The sequence below is a fragment of the Triturus cristatus genome, chromosome 4_2 (assembly GCF_964204655.1).
Source record: "Triturus cristatus chromosome 4_2, aTriCri1.1, whole genome shotgun sequence".
Classification (NCBI taxonomy): Eukaryota; Metazoa; Chordata; class Amphibia; order Caudata; family Salamandridae; genus Triturus; species Triturus cristatus.
In genome coordinates this window covers 112,267,950-112,292,961 of record NC_140586.1, presented here as the reverse complement: position 1 = coordinate 112,292,961, position 25,012 = coordinate 112,267,950, and the positions used below count along the sequence as shown (strand labels likewise).

General features: G+C 41.5%; 1 protein-coding gene across 2 annotated transcripts in view; it reads left to right on the top strand.

The window, feature by feature from the left end:
* Positions 1-25,012, top strand: part of LOC146833110 (uncharacterized) — a 645,049-nt gene that overhangs the window by 609,853 nt on the left and 10,184 nt on the right. For both annotated transcript variants that reach the window (XM_085600733.1, XM_085600734.1), the window contains one exon: positions 10,036-10,148. In XM_085600733.1, the coding sequence (XP_085456859.1) occupies positions 10,036-10,148 (113 nt within the window). The remainder of the gene's footprint in view (positions 1-10,035; positions 10,149-25,012) is intronic.

The window sequence follows — 25,012 nt, the reverse complement described above, 5'->3', positions numbered from 1 at the left end:
CCTGACTGATGAGGGCTGTTAGCCAAAAAACGGTCCCAGGATGTTTGTTTCCGGTCCAGGGAAGACATGGCTTGGCAGTTCGGGCTGGACTGTTCCCATGAGGCACAGGATCAACACTGATTTGGATATAGCTGTGTTTGAACTGGGGTGGCGAAGTGAGCTAAAGAACGATGATTGATTCAACCCAGATCTGTGAATGGGGGTAAGTGTCTGAAAAGTTTCAGCGCTCCATCCATCATCTCCTTCTGTTTGCTTTGTTCACCCTAAGTTGGCAGGGTATGCCCAGTTGTGCGTCCCTTGCTCACTTTGCCACTGGATTCAAGGTAGCCTGGCTGATGAATGCTGCTAGCCCGAAACTGGTCCCAGAATGCTTGTTTCGAGTCCAGGGAAGACATGGCTTGACAGTTTGGGCTGGACTGTTCCCATGAGACACAGGGTCAAGACTGATTTGCATATAGTAGTGTCTGAACCGGGGTGGTGAAGTGAGCTAAAGAACGATGATGGATTCAACCCAGATCTGTGACTGGGAGTGAGTGTCTGAAATGTTATTGGATGGATTCACTTTTCTGAATGGCCTTTTGTGCTCCTGTGCATCTATGACCTCTATCTCTTGAGGTTGCCCTCCATTTTACCATGAGGCAGATTCCTTCTCAATCTTCCTAGACATCTTCTTTCTGTACAGTCATTCCTCCGTGGCATGGGAGTTTAGCACACTATGCATAATGTACTTCAATCTTTCAATGTCTTTTTACTTAGCAAAAAGAAATGCCATCTTTGTGGAAAAGTATGTGAAAAGACTGAAACATTCCACTAATGTCTGTCAGAAAACACTGTAGACTCACAAGAGAAGTGAAGTGCAAAATAGGTATTCAGAATTTTTCAAATGTTATTTCACTAAACAGAGTTAAAACCCAAGCAGCATTCAGGCATCCTTCTGCATGAGCTACATAAAAACTGAAGCTGTGAGACAACTGCCTTTACAAAGCCTGATTGATTATCAGCTCTGCTGGCTCTTTAAAGGAGCAGTGTTCTGTTGTCAGGTTTATATGATTGCTGTCATTGTGGCGGCATTTTCTGTCATTCACTGCATGTTTTGTAAGCTGTTTAGCACAGCAAGGTAAGGTAAGGCTACAATGTTGTTTTATGCACAATTTGATGTCAAATGGGGTTTTGTTGTGGAGTGAAAACATTTGGAAAGTATACAGTTTCAACCTGATTGTTTAATCTGGGTAGTGCAATTAGTGTCACTTATAGCATTAACACTTTTTTATCCCTATCAGTCTTGATCATGGTTTATATATGTAGTGAATAGTTGTTCTAAAATGCCCATGCAAGTGTGGGGTGGCTCTAGTGTTTAGACTACCATTGAAAATCCTACAATGTACGAACTCATGTTTTTTGAGGAAAGAAGGTGGATGGTATATTTAGATATTCCCAATGCATATGGTGGCACAATATGTATATACATCCACGCTCCTTAACATGCAGCTCCTAGTTTCCTATTTTAATGATTTGTATCCTTATTACCTCCTACTTTCTCTCAGCCTAGGGAACTCTATCACTTAGGTTTGTTTGTGACAAATGGCTACTCCCACAGCACAAACACAAGCAGTGGAAAGAAGTTCCAAGCAGGCTTGTTCTGAACTGTGGTTTTGTAGTAGTAGGAGATTTCCGTGGGGCATGACACATCAGTGCAGTACACACTCAAGACTGTAAAGGGCTGGACATAGGGGTCTACCTTCGCCTCTTTCTTAGATGCTATGAGGTAAGTGGGAATTGTTCCATCAGTAATACTGTCTGTCATGGGTGTTAAAAGTGTTGCAGACAGGATATCCCCTGGAAAGCAGTGCCTGAGAGAACCAGGAGGGATATGTTCAATGGATCAAAATCCTAGAAGGTGCTGGGCCCTACTTGTAGGACAGCTCTTGATAAGCTGCAGTTTCTGATCTATGTAAGTCATGATTGGAGCAGAACAGAAGGGGAGAGGATGTTGCCTAATTTCTAAGGCAGTCGATCTCAAACCGGGGGGACTGAGTTCGAGTCTCTGCACTGATGGTCAACATCCTGTGATTCTGGGCAACTCACTTAATCTCCCTGTGCCTATCAAAAATGAATGTGTCCTTGTGTAAGGCAGCTGGTGCTCATGTAAAGCACTCTGATACCTTGGGGTCAAGTTTGCGCTATATAAAAATCTGAAAAAAAAGAAAAGAACTGAAGCTTGCAGTACTGGAGCATAGCTGGGCCTGGCAGCAATAGACCTAGCAGGAATGAAGTAGAACTGAAGCATGACTGCAGCCAAACTGGAGTTGGAGGTGATTGAACTGGAGCACATTGAATTTAGCAGGACGGGTTCACCAGAACTTGATCAGATATGGACTTGAGAGGAGCTTGAGCTGGAGCAGAACAAGAGTGAAATATCCAACAGCAGAAGGAAATCGCAGGTATAGAGATGCTTAGCTTTACTGACCAGAGGCTCATTAGATAACGTAGAATAAGATTCCCAGAGAGGAGTGGGCTGGTCTCAGAAATGGGCATACTGGAATGGTATTTAACATGGTGGCCATCTTAGAATGGAGTCAGTGTCAACTGTTTCAATAAAGGACTGTTGAGCTGATGCTCCTCCCTTGTAAGTGTACCCGTTTCTAACCCAGAACCATAACACAGATTAACTCTAGCTACCCAAAGTCAAGTTATATCTGCCAAGTGATAGGTAATCCTCCAATACATGGTTCTGGTATCTCAAATAGGGTCTACTCCCAGGTCAGGAATGATAAATTTTAGAGCTCCAGCCCAAATGATCGTCACACAGCATCAATTCCTTTTGATGTAGGTGTAAATTAGGCATGTCCACTGTACGTCCAAGAGGGTTGGATCCATGCCAATTTATGAGGATATCACTATAAAATAAATGTACATACACGAATATAAATTGAACACATTTACATAATGAGTCCAGAGTGTCTGACAGGAATTCAGCCCTACACAGCTTATGTTGACTCCCCTCTACTAATTATAGGGCCTTGATGGCTTTGTGCACCGTCTCTAACACTTGGTCTATTTGCTGCTCCCCACTGGCCTAGAGAGCAATTCCTGATTAATGATGTTAAGCAACAAAGATCAAGTCATGCTGTTTCCATACGATCAATGGAGATAAAACTTCTTGAAGGGATTGTGAATGAGACAGCCTGCTGGATTGCAGGCCTGACTGCCTCACAAGCCTGATTTGCCCTTCTCTTCCCATTCCATCTGATGGCATATAAAATTGTGACATGCCTGTTAGCGCATTAATTAAAAATCAAGGGGCATATTATTAAGCAAGGTGATAAAATTATCGCCACTTTAGCGGCATAAAACTGCAGCTAAAACGGCGATAATGGGCTTGATAATATGCTCTATGGAATTCCAATTGAAGCTCAGGTTAGATGTCCTAATTTTATCACCTTGCTTGATAATATGCCCCCAAGACCCTAAGAGGCTCAGTTTTCCCTTAAATGGCTTAAGATCCTTGCTTTGAACTATTACTCATTTTCAGTTTCGGGCTCGATTGACAAAGCTCCTTTGTATGAGTAATTGCATCTTACGCCCTTATCATGTGAGCAACACCTAATTATCTAAGGCTAGATTCAAACAGCCTTTTCTGTGAGTAGTTACAATGGGTAGGATTTTCTTGCTCAGTGAAATCATGAGTAAGCAATTCTTAATGCTCCTGACTCTTATGCTTGGCAAGTCATGTTTAAGTCACAATTACCAATCCATGAAAAAACACGCTGACATATGGGAGGGGAGAGAAAAATTCAGTTATAGGGACCATAGGATACTGTCTCACTACCTATAATCAAACTTAGAGAAGGTATCCTACCACCCTGTACTTAATTTTATTATGAGGACCTGGTCCTATTGCTCCTATAGGAATAATAAGTATTTTTTATTGTGGACCCTCTCACACTCTATTAGTGTTATGCTTCATCAATGGGTCACACTCTGGTCCCTAAAAAAAGGGTGTGCTCACCCATTTTCCAGGGAGCACATGAATAATGTTCTAATCCTAACAGGGAGAGTAAATATAACAAAGTACTACGTGGTCACCCCAGTTCCCCTTTATTTTAAGTTTTCACTTGTAGGGATAAAAATGTAAGTAAAATTCGGTTTGGTCAAGGGGGAGGGTTACTACCCCTATATTCTAGCGATAAATCAACATGTTTCAGCCCTTCCTCACAGCTCATCTAGGGCTTTCATCAGGACTTATACTGAATACCTGTTTCAAATCCAATGTCTCTATTTTAGTCTGTGATGTTGCGTCTGTCACTCATCAGTTGTCGCAACACAGCACATAAGACAAACATTAAGGAATTAGGCTGGCCAACTTGCCTGAATCCCTGGTGGAAAATCATACACTGTGGCGTGTTGCAGAAGCATAAAGGAGCAGAAGGACAAAGGGAACATACATACATGGAAAGATGAAGCAAGACTAAAACAGAGACTCATTAATTTCAGATAATTCTGAGTGAGGGAGAAAAGTGTGAATTTGACACAACCTCATAAAGCATGCAACTTCATGCATGTTCCGTGGGTGTCCAACCGTTATTTTGTAATATGCCCTTGTAGCTCCATAATAGGTTGGGGACATTATTTACAAAGCTTGTACACACATGCTTCTCGCATGCATCTTAATGCAGTAGGGTGAATTTGTAGCCCCCCTGCATAAATATCTTCATCCACTCATTAGCAACACAAACAAACATAATTTACATGAAAAAAGTGGTATTCCCCCGATAAAATTGAAAACGTGATATGTGTGGCGTAATTGCGAAATATATCTTAGGGCCCGATTGCCAGCAATAGGACCAGATCATCATTTGATAATTCAGTACAGCGTGGTAGAATACCTTTTGTAAGTTTGTTTAAGTCACAACTACGCCTGGCATAAACGTCACAGAAAGTGCATTGTGAACCAGACCTCCTTCTGAATCCAAATAACTGATTAAGAAATCCACCATTCAAATTTCTTTCATATTTCACTATACTAATTTACCACTAATCCTGTATGGGTTCCGGAGTGGCATGCTACTTGCCGAAAAAGCGCTTTGACGTCTTACCAGGGATAGTAAGCGCTATATAAATGCAGTTACACTACAATTACAATACAATATTCAGTTGTAACTCACACTGAAGTCTGAAAAAAGACTAACCTACTTAGAAAAGAAAGCATAAATCAAGCCCCTGTTCTTTAACAAAGTGCACCTGTGCAATTACCGTTTTGAACTTGGAACATTTCCTTAATCATTTCTTCAAACAGACAAATCGCTGCTCTTCCATTTTACAAATTAGCTTTTTAATGTTGTCCTGATTGCTCAGGAAAACCTTGAATTCGATAAGAACAAATTATTTAGAACAGTGATCGTTTTTTTAAATAGAAAAATAATGCATACCTTTCATCAGGCCTATGTCCATAACAGTAAGAGTGATGTTCTAGAATTTAAAACAAGCATTGGCGTAGCCAATAGGTCTCGCTTTTGGGACCTTATAAGTATTTAGTTATGCAGCACAATATCCTTGGTGCAACAACATTAACTTTGCATGGTTAAACACTTATAAGGTCCCAAAGGCGAGACCTATTGGCTATGCCAATGCTTGTTGTTAAAACCTGCAGATCACGCAGCAGATGAAGGATTATGTGGCACATGCAGTAAATTCATAAGTATGCAGAAAACAAAGCGGCCGCGGAATCGCATGATTTCAGTGTCCCTGGCTGTTTATTATATAGTTAATGAAGATGTGAAAAGGCACTCACAGCAGCAGCATGGTCTGTCCCGTGTATAGTGAACTGGGATTTGTAAATCCTGAATAGCAGAAGGAAATTACTCCAACAGGAGCGCATAAGAGATCTCCAACACATGAAAGTGAGAAGAAGGGTGAGGAAAAAACTACACCCAACAGGAGTAACAATCCTGAATGAATTAAAGGTAAAACCTTAATTGCCAGGAAAATGTAAGAATGGAAACTTTGTACAAAGTTGAAAACAGAGTCTGGCAAAACATTAGAAGAAATATTAATTACAGGGGTTCCATGCACAGAACCGCTGTGAAACACTCATGAGTGAACATAATGAATGAATATGAAATTGCAGGAGTCGACATCCTAGCACAAGAAATTTCATAGAATTATATGAAATGAAACATATTCTAAAATTAAAACCTGTGAGGAAATACACAGTGTACGATTTTAAGCGAAGATGCGGAAAAAAATCAGCAAAAGTATGTGCATACAAATAAGCATAGTAAATTCGATGCATCATAAAATATGCAGAAAATAAGAACAGCTGATTGAAATAAGTATGGAAAGTCACGTCAGAACATAACAATAAACATAAGAAATTAACATTATACAAAAGTTGAATATATCATTGAAAATATTTCATGAATAGAGAGAAATTAATTGCACTACAGGGCAAAGCTAAAAAAAACACATTCAAGAATTATGCATAACACAAATTAAATAACTTGTACAGACTTGTAACTAGTTAGGTGAATAGACAATCAGGTGAGATAAAGCAATTAACATTTATACAATTAGAACGTATAAAATGAATGCAAAATCTTTAAAAACAATAATAATTGGTATTAAATACAGCGCAAACGAAACACATTTTGGAATAAATGTTACAGAAGCAACTCCGGTGAGCGAACTCTCACCCGTGGAGTAACCAGAAGGTGCTGCGTAATAAACGGACCAATGTGTAATCCAAAATGAAAGTGAAGAGTACTAGGTGCAGCGCAAAGCGTGAAATAAAAGCAGGAGTCTGGTAATGAACTCAAAGGAGGGTACTGAAGGTCACTCCGGTAACAACGTCTCGGATAATAAACTGTGGAGACAGTACATTTGTAAAAATAGTACTGACGTTCTTCATGCCTTCACAATAAACGATGCTAAAACCCACTAACCGGCAAGAAGACTGAAAATCACACTGAAATGCCGGTCCCAAAATTGAAAACTATTCAGCAGTGGGTGATGGTGTCCGGTTGAAACGAGGATGTCGGAAAATTCATGAGGAGCATGACGCTAGATGGACAAAAACTTCAGCATTAGCACAAAGTAAAGCTAACGAAGGAGAAAACAAAACGTGGTTGGCAAGGGTGGATGGCAGAAATGAAAAACTGCACTTAAAGAAGATGGCGGGACGTCACTGATGTACCGCCTAATGACTCACGGCACACACATACACCAAATGTAGCCGCACAACGGTGCTGACATTGATAAAGGAACGTAATAAGAATGCAAAATGACGTTGGAGACAATAGAAGGTAAGCGGCACGCGCGCCATCCAAGTTGTACCGCTTTTTAAATAACAGTAGCTGTTAAACTGCCATTAATGGTGCAGTAAATAAAACAAAGGTCAAATGCAGCAAAGCGATGGCAAACGTACAAACTGCAGAAAAATAGAAGAAAAGCAGGCACTGTCTCACAGCACATGACTATCGCTCCCACATGGCAGGCAGAAACCGGTGGTGTATTCCCATCAGGCGATAGTTCACAAATGTAAAATTGTAGTTCCAACCATGCAGAGGGAGATAAGGATCGTTGCTCATGAGGAATAAAACTCTCCAGGCAACGCCGGGTGGGGAACGCAGGGCACTCCATCGCAGGAGAGCAGGGAGCACGTAAAAGGGCATTTGTTTCGTAACAGCAAAAATGAAGCAGGAATGTAGAAGGCAATCTTGAGGAAAAGCAGCAGGAAGGTGAGCGCGCAGCAGAAGTGAAAGTGATCGCGCTCCAGGTGGCGCCTCGGGCGCTGAAAGCTGGCGGATGCACGCGTGCATGTCGGACAACAATCGCAAAAAGGAAATTTAAAAAAAGCACGCGAGTGGTGCGCGCGCAGTAGAAGTGAAAGTGATCGCGCTACAGATGGCGCCTCGGGCACTGAAAGCTGCCGGCTGCACGCGTGCGCTCATCCGCAAGAGCTAGGCCAGCAAAAGCGTGTGGTAGCCCTTGGAAAACCCCACTTACTAAATGTCTTGCAGAGCAGCGCATGCGCTGCCTCAGGCGAGACTGAAAAAGAAATAGCAAGAAATTGATAGTTTTAAAAGAAAAACAATCAAAAACAATCTATCGATTGCTTTCATTTTCTGTATTTTTGGGAGTAAAATATAGTTTGATAGGCGAAAAAACAAAATACAATTCTCCTGGTTAATTACTCATAAACACATCGTCAAAGGGCATACAGTGTACTGGAAGGGCAAAGAACAAAGGAAAGAAAGGGTGGTTGTAATGGCAAAATTGCACAGAAGAAAAGAAGAAGAAACATGAAAAATGGAGGCAGGGCGGAACATGTTGTGGGTCTCCCTATATCTGGAAACAAAGTGGAACACTTGTACTGAAAAAAGCAGCCATAAGTCATACTTCTCTAGTAGCAACAGTCCAGTCTGAAGTGCCACGCCTGGACCTCTCTGAACAGAAACATAAGCAGAATAATTTAGGCCTACCAGGGCCAGCTTTAGCACTGGTGTCGCCTGGTGCGACAACCTTTTGTGCCCCCCCATGATATCCTCCTCAAATTCCCTCACTACCACCTGCCAAAAGTGCCCCTCATCTCTTCATTGCACCTCCATCAAATACATTTAATTTGTTTTACAGCACTGGTAAAGACTGGTTTTATTAATCCATTCAGCTATCCACATAAAATACAGATCTGTTCTTTGAAACAGTTGTATAAACCATCTGCCCTACTTTATGGCGAGTCTGAGCTCTCTCTGTAGCATGAACATTAATAACAAGAGTTATCATTACATTTGTATTTCTGCCTAAAAGCTTTACCCACAAGGGACTCTGCAGCAGAGGCTTTTAAATTGTATGTTATTGCTAAACAATGCACTCCCCCTGAGGTCAGTGCCGCCCCTCGCCCCCCACAGGACAGCGCCCAGTGCGGCCACTTCGGTCACACCGCCCGAAAGCGTGCCCTTAGGCCTACTATCTGTTCATGATATATCTTGAGTCCTGAGGCACAGGGAGCAGGGGACTGCATCAAGGCATAGCTCTCATTCTTAAGGCATAATTCTGAGGAAAACCGGTGTGTGTTAGGTTTGAATTAATCTCTGACACTTGTAGCTACATGTTCCATTACTGCATCGGTCTGGGGTTGCATGGACTCCGAACTGGACGCCACCTGGGCTGGCAGTTCAGGTTGGACTGCTCCTATCGTAGCAGGGCCAAAACTTGATGGTCCCTGTATAGAGTACATAGTGGGAGAAAAACGATGGACTAGAATAAGGCCCTGAGCGACCACCGGTGACTTAGAATAATTCAAGCATTTCTTCCATCACTTTATTGTTTGTTGGTAAATGTCCTAAGCGCAATGGCTATTCCAGGATGTAGTTACCGTGCTCACTGTGCACCAAGGCTCAAGCTCTACCTCACTGTCGAGACCTAGGTAGGCAAGAACAGATCTGTGGTTGGTTGTGTTCCCGACAAGAAGGGGCCTATTGAGGCAGGACTAAGACTGATTTGCACAAGACTGGCCTCTGTCTAGAGGGGCATAGTGGCTGAAAACGATGGACTAGAATGCAGCCCTGAGTGATTGCCAGTGCCTGAGATTAGTTTATGCATTCCTTCCATCACGTTGTGTTTGGCATTCTCAATTCAGCATTTACTCAATCATTGATACATCTCCCCGTGTTTTCAGGCAAATAATACATTTTCCATACAGATTATAAAGACATTATTTATACCTATGGTGAGTTCAATTCACCTGTGGTGTCTTTTACTGGATCACAAATCCTAAAGGATATAACACATTTAACCATAGTCCTGTTCTTTTTATAAATTAGGACATCGGGTAGTAAATGAGATAAAGCACCACAATTGTCGCTGTACTATATATTCAAAGGTCCGAAAATACCAGCGCAAGGCCAGAAAATACCTGGGTCTATTAAAAAACATTTGGTAACATGTTTGAGCTGGAGCTCTACCCAACCAGTCTCTGTGGAAGATCTTCTACAATTCAGATTCTTTCATCCTGATTTCCATTATATTTCCGAGCAGGAGACTATTGGATTGACCCTAACCAGGGATGCAACAGAGATTCCTTCAAGGTGTTCTGCAACTTCACGGCTGGAGGAGAAACTTGCCTTTACCCAGATAAAAAAATTGAATCGGTAAGTGAAGGATTTTTTTTATTCGAGCAGATACAGTGAATGTGTGGCTAATATAGTGCTACTTGAAATTCGGTGCTTCTCAGCAACACCAGCATGTGCTTGAAAAGGCATGCTCAGGGTCAGACAGGCCTAGAAGGCAATGTGGTAATGCCAGAAGAGCTGATATGACAGGTCAATGTGTGGGTCGGTTTTTCTGCAGTTTGTGGGCCTGTTTAGGTCCTGATTGACTAGTTTTTACTGCTGATTTCCCCAACATTACCACAATCATTGCTTGTTCAAGCACAAACGCATCCCGTCTCCCATACCATGCAGAACACCTATATAGAGTCTTTTGGCAAGTTCAAAACGTCCCCAATTTGAAAATGTGGACCACTTATTAGCGATCTGATTTGCTAATGGGGTCCACTTTTATTTTGCTGTCCATGCCTATGTTCTGCTTCAGTCCAACTCTGGGCAAGCTGCAAAGTGTTGGGTTCCATGAGGTGGGAATATGATGTCACGGCCCAACTTTCGCTCTCGCTCCATCCAATTCCTCTGTGTTGTCTGTATCTGTTCACTGGTGCACACATTGTATGCCCTCTTGTTGTCACAAGGTTCGAGATTCCAGACCACCTTCATAAGTAGAACCTCAGAACTGGACAATGAAGTCACAGTTGGAGAATAAATGTTTTTGTTTTTAACTCCATCTTTGAAGCATAACAAAGCTATTACAACTCTCTATTTGTCACACAAATGAGCACATCTCAGGCCAATTGTGAGCTGGGAATGCTGCAGCCAGGTTTATCGAAAAGCAAATACCTTAGCAGAGCAGTACATATGTCTTGAAAAAAGTTTGCTTTCTCTTGGTCTGTGTCCAGGCCATCTTTAAGACCCTACTAATTTGACCTAGTGTATACTCTGCAAAGTGCTACACTCTGCAATAAGACCGAGACAGAGGTAAGCTTAAAGTCCATTTATTGTTTGCAAATAACACCTCTGCAGGAGCAGAGCAGCAGCCACCAGTCGACGCCCTCTGATCTGCCAAAGAATATACACTCCATAGTCCCAAACACTTAGACCCACAATGCAACACATTTCCCACCCTTGCCCTTATCAGATATTTTTAAAATAACTCTTTACACCTGGAAAATGTATGCAGGGGAGAAATATAGTATAAATAAGTACCAATTATTAAGATGTAGGATATTAATACAACAATATTGAGAGACAAAATATCAAAAGGTCATTTTCTATACATTTTCTATGCCCAACTCCATTTATACATACCTTGGTGATACGTATATATTTAGAGTACATAGATGTGGCTTTAAGAACTTTAAATCCCTACCTCCCTCTGTGCACTTACCTTTCGATATTTTGTCCCTCTGTATTGTTGTAACAATATTCTGTCCAGTCGAGAATCAGAAATCGATATTCTCTGCCACAATAAATCATTAAATATGTATGTAAATAAAAATGTGTGTGGATACATAAATAAATAGTTTTCTCTAGATCATTTCAGTTCTACATGTAGTAAACAAAGAACAAAGAAACTAAACATTTCAGAATTCTGCATTTACCACAGAGTCTTTTTAATTATTTTACTAACTCTCACAACAGTTTTTGTGGTTTCCTCCCTTCACAGTATGGTCAGCTTCTTCATCAACACACCAATTAACTTATCAGGCACCTGAATCCTTGTAGACTTGTTCTACATATTTCCACCAGACAACTTCACTGTGTCTCTTCCCCCATGGACAACAAGCAATGATTATAGGAATTTTGACATATGTTTTCTTATCCAGCTATACTTCTATTTCCAATGCCCTTCATTGAAAACACAACTAATTGTTTTCACAACACCACAATCATCAATTGCCAAGTCTCCACCATCAACCTTTTCCTTACTCTGTCTCAACATACAACCTTGTCTTAGATTAGAAATGAAATGTACGTCCTCTAATCAACTTGTAAGGTATTTTATGGGTTGCATTGAGGCCTGTGGACAACGTCCAGCCCAAATTCCAATTCAACAACTTGCAGCCTTTCTTTTTACTTTACATCAACTAAACTCCCTTCTCTGCTACACAATGTCACCTCTCCACCAATCCATTTCTCTACTGCTCACACAAACAACTTTCTTATGGTGCACATCTAGTTGAGACAATATTACTTCATTCCACTTGAAACTAGCTGCAAAAAATGAAATCATGATTTTCTCTCTCATGAACTTTATTTCGGCCCCAAAGGCCATAAAAGCAGCATAGATTATTACAAGTCACAATTTTAAGATATCTGAGTCAAATCACAATTATGAAATATAATATAAAAACAATCAAGAGTTACAAAAATATATTAGAACTTACAGATTAATTGCTGAATTTCCTGCGTTTTATCCACATAGCGTTTAGAAACCGAGAGACTGCAAAAACAATTGGAGGGTGAGTGTCATACTTCAAGACTCTCAAAGCTTTTTCGCACTCTCTGAATCCCAGGTTACTACATATGGGCTTAACCCAACGTTTTCTTTGTCGGTGGTAAGTAGGACAGAAAAAAATGCATGTTTTTCGTCCTCTAGTCTAAACCCACAGGCCGGACAAACAGTGATTTTATTAACATCCCACCTGGAGGTGAAAGACCTAAGCGGTAGACTGCCCATTCTCAATTGGAAATACAACTTCCTGGCAGCCGGGGGGGAGATCAGATCTAAAAATGCCTCTCTCCTGTAGTTATTTTTGATTTGGAGAAATTGAGCAGTCAACCTGCCAGTACCAGAGCTCTCATGCAGGCACGAGAGGTGGAAGTTTCTAAACTGTACAACCAGTTTTGCCTTCGAAAAGGCCAAACATGAAGCCTCCGGAGAGGCCCATAAATCAGGAAGGACAATCTTGGCACAAATATCCCTAACAAATCTCAACCAAGAAATATTCTTGTTTTTAATTAGGGGCCAAACCCCCTTAAGTTCTTCTCGGTAAGAGCCCAACTCTGCATTAGACCAGAGTCTCTTCCAGTATATCAATGGGCGCAGTGTCACCACCTCTTCCATGGGTATCAACCCAAAATCCAACCTAATAGGGACCAACGGAGAGCTAGGGGGCAAACCCAGCAGGCTCCTCATAAAGGAGTTTTCGGTCCCTATCAGGCTATGGATTCTGGAATGTCCCCATAATTCTGCTCCATAAATGGAGGCTGCTCTTGCTTGGGTCTTGAAGATTTCTATTGCTGGTGCTACTGGCTTAGAAACCGAGCCTCTAAAAAGTTTGGAAATTCCTCCTGTAGTTTGGGAAAGTTTTAATACGGAGTTAGCGATTTGACCCCCCCACCCAAAATCTTCTTGTAATATAATCCCCAGATATCCGAACGTTTTTACCCGCTCAAGGGGAATACCATTCAGCACTGGGTTTGGGCGTGTGTGCTTGGGGGGGGTTGAGAATCACGAATTTCGTTTTTGCTAAATTAATCTCCAGGCCTCTTTCACCACAGAAATCCACAAAACCATCCAGAATACGCTGGATGCCAGTTGATGTTCGCGACAACAACAAAGTGTCGTCAGCGAACATCAACGCTGGCACCATACCCGTAGCAAGTCTTGGGACATCCGTGTCCTTGATACCTACCAGATGTTTTATGAGCCCGTTAATATATAGACAGAATAGCGTGGGTGCTAACACGCATCCTTGACGGACTCCACGGTTAACAGGGAAACGATCGGACAACTCTCCATGTTTCCCACATCTGACCTGGGCGAAGTTCTCTGTGTGGAGTCTTCTCAGGGCGTCCAAAAGATATAGAGGAACATGAAGTGCCCGGAGAACTCTCCACAAGTTTTCACGCGGTACCAGGTCAAATGCCGACCTCAGGTCGACAAAAATGAGGCTGCCACCCTCTAAGCTCACGGTCTTCCAATGTAAGACCTGAAGTCGGAATATCTGGTCGACGGTGGAGATGCCCTTTCTGAAACCCGCCTGCAGGATGCTTAGTATATTATTTTCTGTCTCCCACGTCTGTAATCTCTCCAAAATTATACGTCCAAACAGCTTCTGAGTAATATCGATTAAGCTGATGGGCCTATAATTTGAGGGTTGCAAAGGGCAGCCTTTTTTGTATATTGGCACAATCTCCGCACCACGCCAAGATTCTGGGGGCTCCGCGCCCGACAGAATAGAGTTAAACAGAGTGCAGAGATACGGTGCCCATATTTTGGGTTCCGACTGATAAAGGTCGCCAGGGATTTTGTCCAGTCCCGGTGCTTTATTGGGTATCAGCAGATGTATAGCGGTTTCTACATCCTTTATCGTTATCCCCGGGGCATCCTCAACTCGACACACTGATCTGGGGGGAGAGGTAACTGTAGATATTAAACTGTGGTTTGTGCCTAAATAAAGGCCCCCATAATGATCTTCCCATGCTGCTGGGGCTATATTAGGGAATGTAGTGGTTCCTGGTTCTTTTCTGCCGTTGCTAACAATAGACCAGAAGCCTTTAAAGTCCTTGGACTGCAAAGTTAGTCTTAGCTCCTCCCACATGTCATCCTCCCAGGACTTTCTTGCCCTTTCCAATGTTTGTTTATATTGTGCCCTGAGTGTTTTGATCCTGTCTTTGTCCATGGCCTTAATAGCCATGATCAAATCACACTTTGACTTCCTACACTCAGCAGTGTACCACATTTGCCTTTTGGCCGAATAGGCCCTCGCATTCCCAATCGGACAAAACACATCCGAAAGTTTGGTTACCAACTGAAAATGAATGTCTACAGGCCTGGTCTCTGTTTCTGTGGGAATACAATTAAGCCCAGCTTCGGCCATTCCACTAAGATGGGGCAGAGCAAGACTATAGATTTCTGCCATTTTATTTGGGCAAGCAGCAATGCAGGGCCATCTTACTCTGCGTCTGTTGTTATGCAGGATAAGAGGTTGTGCTATGGGAGATACAGCGGTATCATAACTACTCATGCCCCAGCTACCAGGTTTTAGTGTCATAACTAAGGCGTTATGATCGCTGTCATGATTTTACTTTCCATATGTCCTACAAACGTTACCCCAAGACACACATGAGTAATAATCAACCACATCAAGATCATACTTGAGGAAAGTGCTAAGAGTGCCAGATAGCCCTGAACTATTCAACATAATGTTGTACCTTTGCCTTTCAGGCTTAGTGACCTTCACCACAGGTCGATTCACAGTCATTGCATTCTGTCACTCCATGTGCAGAACACATGCATGTACCTCTTGCTTAACTTCTTTGCCAAAACAAGTACCTTCCCATGTAACAATATTGGGATCACCAAAGTGCCACGCCGTCTTAAGATACCATCTGTAAATACATTGAAATAAGCCAAATTGTCTTCCAGAAAAACACTTTTACAACAGTAGACAATGCAGCCGAATAGTCAACATAATAAGAAGTCTCGTGGAATAGGCTATGCGAGATTTAATATGGCACAGTGCAAAAGGAGTTAGTTCTAGAAGAGCAAAATAAAAAATATGAGATTATTAACCCACTGTGGTAGGAAAGATGCAATAACTGCAGAATGAGGAATGTATAACATATTTAGAGTTCATAGAATGACCATAAGGCATTAGTATAGATATTTACTGAATATGTGGACCTTGAGTTTTTTTCTGGAATGTAGTGAGAGGGGTCAGAATTCTGAAATTAGAGGGTGAAAAGCTCCAGTCTCAGTAAACCACGCCAGAGAATAATTGCTTTTGTCTGAATTTGGGGTTTGCTTGAAGAGGAGCATTATGGCTTCTTAGAACCCTTTATACGCCAGAGAGGGTAAGAACCTTTAGCTCCTGCAACATCATGGGCATGGGACACATCTTGTGAACCTTTGGTGTAGCCCTACTTTTGAAAAACATCAAAAATTCGTATATTATGTGGCAAATCATGTGCCGAATGTGGTCAATCAATCAATCAATATGAACTTTATTCTGCTTTTGAAAAAAACATAAAAGTGCAACAAATCACAATAAACACATCACTTAAAAAAGAATACATAAAATCCAATAAATTTAGGTTAAGACCCCGTAACAAATACTATCAATATAAATTTAAAATCAAACAGACCCTAAGAAAACATTTTGCACAAACTGGCTGTGATTCAGTACTCCAGTATCTGGTAATATTAATCACAACTTTTCTGAGCCTAACCGCAACTTTTAAAAAGCTAAGAACATTAAGAACAATGTCCGTAGAGATCATTTGTAGGTAGACAAGAGCTGGATGGGCCTGAGTGAAGATGGCCTTTTTTAAAATGGGACGAATAAAAATCTTCCTGGGCACGGCATAAAAACTACAAAGCATAATAAAATGTAACATGTCCTGGGGAGACATACTGTCATAGCCACAGGGCAAGGAGATATGGCCCCTATTCATCCAACTAGGGTGGGCTGAAAGTAAGGCAAAAAGGTCTAGCTGAAACCTGGTTAATAGAAAACGGTCATACCCACTTTTTATACATAAGAGATAGGGCTCTGTAGAGGGTATAGTTTTCAGCATGACATAACGGCGAACACTAGGCTTCAAGAGGAAAGCCCCCTTCCTTTCCTGCGAGTGTCTGCTAAAAAAAATCATCCTTTACCCAGGTGAGATCCTTTTTACAGATCTTATCAGGTAAATACTTCACGCCTGTCTAGATTCAGAAAAGAATCTCTGGTATATTTGAACCAAGGGATAAGATAAAGATGTTCAAGAGCCAGACAATCCCTTAGAATTTCCTTACTTCCGTTTTTTCCAGAATGTAGTGAGAGGGGTCAGAGTTCTGCGATTAGAGGGCAAAGAGTTCCAGTCTTAGAAGGTCACACCAGAGATTGCTTTTGTCTGAATTTGAGGGTTTCTCGAAGAGGAGCTTTATGGCTTCTCAGAACACTTTTTCCGCCAGAGAGGATAAGAACCTTTAGCTCCTGCAACATCATGGGCATAGGACACAAATTGTGAACCTTTGGTGTAGCCCACTTTTGAAAAACATCAAAAGATTGTATATTATGTAGCAAATGATGTGTCGAATGTGGTCAAATCCATAATGATGAGGAAAATGCTGCAGCTACAGAATGGAATGAATGTATTATCCCACACCACTGACCATTGTCCATTGTTGATAAACATTTTATTCATGAATGGTAAACAATATCAAAACATTGTCATACATCTTCAGGAAAAGGGCTGCAGCTGCCAAGTCCCTTACTCAGGAATACCATTTCATAAACACAGAATGTTAGTGCTCTAGTTTATTAGAACACTGAGGGAAGCTGCAGTAGAACACTTGGGAATCAACTGGCAGGCGTCTACTGCTGGAAGTACATGTTTAATTTATTCTCACATGAAGCATGTGGGACCTCCATACCTTGATTGGCTGGCAACAACACGGACAAAATGTTATGGCAGACATTAAAGGACTCAGGGACATGGTGCCCATTGAAATGCATTGTAGTGAATGCTAGGAATTTAGGGTCACAATTTAGGTGCACATATAAAGATTTTGGTCACAATATAATTTATTTGTTGGTGATGTTATAGTCATTTTAGGAACTCAGTTGAGTTGTCATGTGATTTTACTTTGTAAAAACAGTTTTCTCTTGTGATGTCTCACAAAGGCTGTGGAAAGTGCCCCAGAGCCTAAATTGAGAGCATGACCCTGCTTCCTGTATAGTTTATGTCAAATTATAACGTATCTCCTTCCAAACTAGTTTTTACAGCATTATGAAACTGAAAAAGTGTGTTACCAAATAATATTTTAAAAGCATAAATGATTGGATAAAATAGGAGCACTTCTTTCACTGTCCAAAATCTGACTTTAGGTGTCCTTCACCTATTCTGTGTTCATCTTGAATGTTAAAGGCTGGTCGAGTGCGTTTCTTCCCAGCAGGAAATCATTCCAAAATAACTGTGGCATTTTTAAATCTATAAAGATAGTAGTGACTCAGTAACAGGTGCTTTCAAAAGCCTCACATAATGAGTTCTTCTCAGGCATGGAAGGGAAGTCTGCAAGAAAAGATGTTCGTCACTGCAGGAGTGTGGTTGCCTAAGTTGTGAAGCTCAAGGTTGACAACAATGCAACTTTGGGTGTATTTAACTATTTTCAGAGAATATCACTGGAATGTTGTGCAGGACAACGTGCTAATTACTGCAGTCAGTGCAGACGCACGAAGGGTTTTAATTGTGGTGGAGGAAGAGAAATCACAATAAAACAGTGAAATTGTTTGCAAAATCTTTTGGAAGACAAATTAAAAATGATTACGAGAGTAGCACAACAGAGCTGTCACTTTAAGTAATTTTGATAATGTCGGCAGACATTTCATAGCCTATAACATTTCGAGAATTCAGTGGCACCACTTTCTAGAAGGCGTTTCAAATATATTTTTAGAGTCCTATTAAAATTGTGAGTTTATTGGAGCAAGGTTTGAAGTATTTCTTAATTTAGTTTGCATGTTGAAATACAGCTGGAACTGGGGCGGCCAATCAATGCTGCACTAAGGTAGACAAATAGGTTGGCAGACAAATGCCGGAGGCTAAATGGAGCGTCATCAGCATTTTATGACAGAGGCAAAGTTTTATTTTGAATAAGACGTTGACCAGGTGTAGATGATTATTTACGGAAGTATGCATAGAAAGTCACAGAAAGTTCACATCACTTCGAATCTATTACAAAGACGTATTTAATGACAATAACATTCCATGAGTGACAGGCATAATAAGGGATAAGGTTGCCTCTAGCTGTGATATACACATGGTTAGAAAATTGACATGGTATAAGAGGTGTTTATTATTTGCCAAAAATTCTAAATATTGTATATGGAGATAGGAATATAAAAAAATATATAACTTTTGCAATTTGTGAGTGTTCTCTACAAGAAGATGTGTTACTTTAAAAATAGAGGCAAACCCACACCCACCAACCTAGGTTACATGTTTTATCATTGGGTTGCTCTGTAACCTTACCACATATGTGTTGGAACAGATGGGCTCTGAGATGTTATGAGCCCTTGGAGTTGTTATTGCCTACTTATGATAGTGTTGGGATCCAAATAGAACATAACATTAACTATAGCTCACTAAGAACACTCTTATTAGATAGAATCTATTGGAATATTAAAAAACTGTGAAAATGGGGAGGTTGAAGATATTTATTAGTCCTCCGATCCCCAGTTAACATGTTTCAGCTATATTTCTTTGGGCTCATGCAAGATCTATGGCATTCTTCAGGACGTGGATGTCTGCCTACAGTATAGCCAAATTCAGCTCTATGTATGGAGTTGCTGATAGTGAGGGTCATACCTTCATATTCATATTCATGCACACACCCGTGTGCAGTAAAAGTATACCTTTGAGCGAGGTTCTTATAGGAACCGTTAGGGCATATATCAGAAGATATGAGAGACACCCTTTTGTAGCATATCAGAACAACCATTTGCCATAGTTGCATTGTGTATTTGTTTTGTGAAAAATTGTGCGCTCCAAAAGCAGTCCCGCCCTTAGTGCAATTACATATGATATCTAAGTATGAATGCAGATATCTCACCCTGAATAGTGCCACTCCACTGAGAAGTACTTTCATCCAAAACACAGTGTTCCTTTCCCCTAATGGGCTTTGTATTATACCCGATGGAGGGAAAATACTGTGGGAGCCCTTTGTAGTCACACATTAAAATAAGTGAGTTTGAGGATTGTTGTCATAAGGATTTGCAGTGCATCATTTTTAATGAGGAAATTAGAAAATCAATATAGTCTCATGTGCTAAAGCAGATCTCACGCCATTGTACCTACTGGTGAATTTACCTGTGGCCATATCTCTCCTCTTTGTGTAACAATCACAAGTAGAGGGTCTCATGCACGCTGTGCACAAATCAATGACACAATATAGTGGCAAAAAATATCGAGGCAGATTTACAAGAACTGACGCATCTCTGCATATTAGCAGAGATGCGTCAGTAAATTTGCGTCACGCAAAAAAAACCTTGCACCACCATAGAGGCTTCGCATTTATAATGCGGTGCACCATGGCGCAAGGATGTAATGCATTGCTGGAGTCATGTCCCAAGCACGACGCAACTCCAGCAATGATTCGGAATGCCTATTCCTATTATGCTGCGACACTCCTAACGCCTGCTTCAACCAGGCGTAAGGTTTTGACGCAGTGGCGTTGTAGAAGTGACGCAGTGAAATCTTGTAGATTTCACTGCGTCACTTTTACGAGGCTTTCTTACGTCAGAACACCCACCCTGCATACACTACACCTGACTCAAGTATAATGTAGCGCAAGGCTTTACAACATGACGCATCTTCCTAGATGCATCACGTTGTAAATGTGTCGCAATGTGGCGCATTTTTTACGACGCTTTGTGCCACAAAAGTGATGCAACAGCGGCGTAAAATGGTCGCAAGGGGCTTTCTAAATCTGCCCCATCGTCGTCAAAAATATTATATTAATGGTATCGCGGACTCAGTATCATCCTCCTATACTTATATTGATAAGTATAGAAATATCGGAAAAAATTTAGTTGCCACTCATATTGTCTACAAATATACAAAAATATTGATTTTAAAAATAAATATAGTTTAAAGTTGTAAGTGGTAAATATTTTAATATATACATTTAATATAATTAAAATGAAATACATTCCACTAATATTAGATACTATACATACATATATACTTTCATAAACACACAAACATGTAATAGGTGATTGTGTATATATAACTATATATATATATATAGTGTAACATAATCATTAAAAATAGTTACTTTACATTATAATAATTTTTAGCATTGTAAAAGTATTATGAAAACAGACACACACACACACATATATATATACATATAACAATAAAACCCTAACATTTTAAATAATTCAATAATAACAAATGTATACATTAATTTAAACAATAAACAAATTCTTCAAAATGTAAAACCCTGAAAAACACATTTACTAAAAATACTATAAACATTAAAATAAATGAAAAGTTCAAAACAAATGTTATAACATATTTAAAAAAAATAATGATATGACATCTATGTAACCAATATTAGGAAAACTATTGGGGTCTAAGAAAAGTAAATATAATATTGCCTCTCTAATTTATGCAACAGTATGGAAAGTGTTGGACTACGGAGGGGTTAGATTTATTATTTCTACTCTGGTCACCGGAATAGTAGGGAAAACATTGGACTTCGGTGGGGTTAACTTAACTATTCCCACTCCAGTCTGCAACAGAAGGGAAAGTGTTGTACTTCGGAGGGGTTAAATTTACTATTCCCACTCCAAACAGAGCAACAGTAGCAGGGCCGGACTGGGAACCAAAATCGGCCCTGGCAAAGTGCTCGGCCGGCCCCCTGGGTGTGCTGCCCAGCTCTGTGCCAGGGCCGGTTTTCGGACGATTTTGTTACAGGACCGATTTTGCAGCTATGCTGCAAAAACGGCCCAGTAACAAAAACGGCCCCCAGGGGCCCAAAACCGGCCCTCACCCGTGCGGCGCACCGGGGTATTGCCCGGTGCCCGCTACGGCCAGTCCGGCCCTGAACAGTAGAGAAAGTGTTAGGCTACAAAGGGGTACAATTTACTATTCCCAATTCAATCTGCATGGGCACGACATTTACATATCTGTCACCAGCATAGCTGATTCCTGGGGGCAAGACAGCAATGATGTGGAACTGCAGGTATTAGTACTATCACTCAAAACATCCAATGGCTGAACAAAGAAAATCACCTTGGTAAACGTATACATCCACCCAAATGTTAGAACAAGGACAGAGGTTTCTGACAAGCTGATAGGCATTACAATAGGCCTAGGGTCGGAGTGGCCCAGCAATGATCTTCTTAAATTAGGTGATTTCTACACGTGGCTAATGAGCGCAGTAGCTGCTGATGACATCACAGAGGCGAAAGACACCAACTGCAAGATACTCCTGGTGGCACAAAGATGACAAGAGATGATGGTCCTTACATGGTCACCTTGAATGCCTTGGCCATAGAGCTTTAAACAGATGCATACTCCCGGACAAACTGCCTGGCCTCTCATACTTAACTTCATCTGGGTCATCTCTAATTGACTACACTTTGATTCTCCCCCTGCTGAACACCATCTGCTCCAATGGTTTCGGGGAGAAAATGGAAAGCAACCAACGACCACAAGAGAGGACCCTTGAAATAGGCCTGAATAACTGCACATGTGCGGCAGATCAAGGGATCAAAGGGCAGTGATTCAATCTCAAACCCATCAGGTGCACCACAGCACACCCTCAGCACTGGACTTAGAAGCTAAACCAGTAATGGCATCCGCTCGCACACCGGAGGAAAACCCTCTATCACGCATGGAAGGGTGCACAGGAGAATTCGGAAACCAGCACACTAACCCTTTCCTGGCCAGTAAGAAGACCAAAGCACAAAACACGACTCTCCCTCAAGGAGGGAGAAACAACCATGTGATAAGGAAGGCCAAAAGGAGGGTAAATTTACTGTGTTGAGCTCTTAAAAGGTCGCCAATGGACTCTTCAATACTGCATAATCTATGGGAGGAGAGAAGTAAGTTAAAAGGTAACATAAAGAGCAGCCAAAGGAAGAGATGGAACTCCTTCTTTTCAAATTTACTGCATGAAATCAAGTCAAACAACTCCTTGACCTTTTGGCGGACCGTAAAGCGAGTTTTCAGAAATCTTCCAAATGCGGCTTCCTCCAACATCTCATAGTCTACCTGGTATCACTTCCTGCTTGACCACTTCAATCCATTGCAATACTTCATACACAGGGAGATGACTTGGAGCCTATGCAATCCATGCCAAAACACCCTACGAGCAGTGACCATAAATCATCCTGGTACATTGTCACCACAAGTCTAGAACAGAAACAAATTGCAAAGGGCCACAAAGAGGGGACACCTGGCCCGGGCAGTATCCCACCTGCCATCTATAAAGATGACTCAACATTCTGGACTGCACAACTAACACGCCTCTTCTCCACCATCCTGCTGCTAAAGCGTAATACTTCCTCATGGTGTGGTTCAATCTTCGCACCAATTTTCAAAAGTGGCAGCAAATTTCGCAGGGGTGTTACTAGAAGAGATACAGCATTGGGATGAGTCTAATATCATCATTTCACCAAACCAAATGGGGTTCACCAAGAGCACAGGGTCCTCATTCAACATCATGGCACTCTCCCTATTAACTGACCTGGCAAAGTCCAACAGCCAACCAGTTTATTAGAGCTTCATCACCTACAAGAGAGAATTATATGGGGTCGACTAGGGGAAGCTTTGGCAGAAATTGGCCTACCTAAACATCCTGATGGCCTACTAAGGTCCCTGGAATTACTGTATGAAAACACATGGGTTTGAATTAAAATAGGAGACGGCTCTTGCTTGTCCAGGCCAATGAAAACAATACAAGGTCTCAAGCAGGGCTGCTTCCTTGCTTTAACATTATTCAACCTGTTCTTCTCAGATTTTACCCCCACATTAAATGCAGTCAACTCCCACCCTTCCAAACTGGGGGGCTTCCAGCTCTCGAATCTGCTGTATGGGGATGATCTAGTCCTGATTAGTAGAATGAAGGTTGGCCTGCAGTACCTTCTTGATGCAAGCTCAGTCTACTCAACAAGGAATGGGTTGACAATAGAAAGAAAACTAAAATCCTGGTAAATCAAGGTACTAGATCTCGAAAGCCCACGCTGTTTCTGGATCAAGAAAAGTTATGGTCAACGGAAAGTTTTAAGTACCTCGGAGTTTACTTCAATGAGAACGGGAGGCACAGTGATCAGTTAGAAGAAATCAGAAGGAGGGGCAACACTTTGGCCTTTAGCCCTATGGCTTTTTACACAAAATTGAAAGGTCCCACGCTTACGCCGGTCCTGTAGGTGGCCGAAGCAAAGGTTCTTCCAACCTTAACCTACAGAAGCAAGGCTCTTAGGGGGTTGGACACACAATATTGGACAAAATGCTACTTAAGGTCTACAGATCAATCTTCCAGCTACCCTCTCACTCCTCACCAGCCCAGAATAGGCTGGAATTTGGCATTGTTAAGCAGTCAATGGCATGGAAGGCGGCCTTCACAACGTGTTGTCACAAACTCAAGCTGGCAAAGGAAAGCTCACTAGGTCATTACCTTTGGTCCAAACTGGAAACAAAACACTGCTCCCCAGCAAGGACACCCTGTGATAGGCCTTGAGCACCTTTGGCCTAACAAACACTTGGGACCTACCCTTTAGCCATCGTGAGTTTAAAAAGATGGCAAAAGCAAGCACACAATTGCTCTCACTGCTTGAGAGAAATGACGGCTTGTCTCAAAGCAAACACAGCTGGATGACACTTCATAGCTTCACAAGGCTGAAACCACAGAGTTACTTATGCAAATCCTAGAATAATTGGATCAATGTACAGTTCATGAAAAACCGGCTGGGGAGATTACCAACCCTAAGTTACTGTGTTGTATGGAAAAGACAGGAGGCACAGGAGAAATGTTGGCTATCAGACCAGGGTCAGGAATACATTATCACATACTTTGCTATCGCCCCATAATTCTGGAGGATCGGCGGGGACTTCTATGCACAACATGGAATAACTGAGGCATAAGTTCTTGCAGGTAGGCAGTGATGGCCTGCTTTGAACAATTGAATATCAGGTTAAACTGTGAATTGGTGAAATTCCACCAGAGATTTAGTAAAAAGGTTGACGCCACGGTCCCAACAGATGAAGGTGGAGGAGGGTGATTAGATACTAGATAGCTCATTATTAAGCTTAAATCCCTGCCCTTGACTCATTGCCTGTGTGTAGGCTTTATAAGCTGGGCAAAGCATTTAGATGCCAAAATTGCTGCACTCGCAGCTTTCAGGACAATACCCTACTAACACTGTCCCTGGTCGCTCTTTTTTAATCTTCGGCGCCTCTACCAT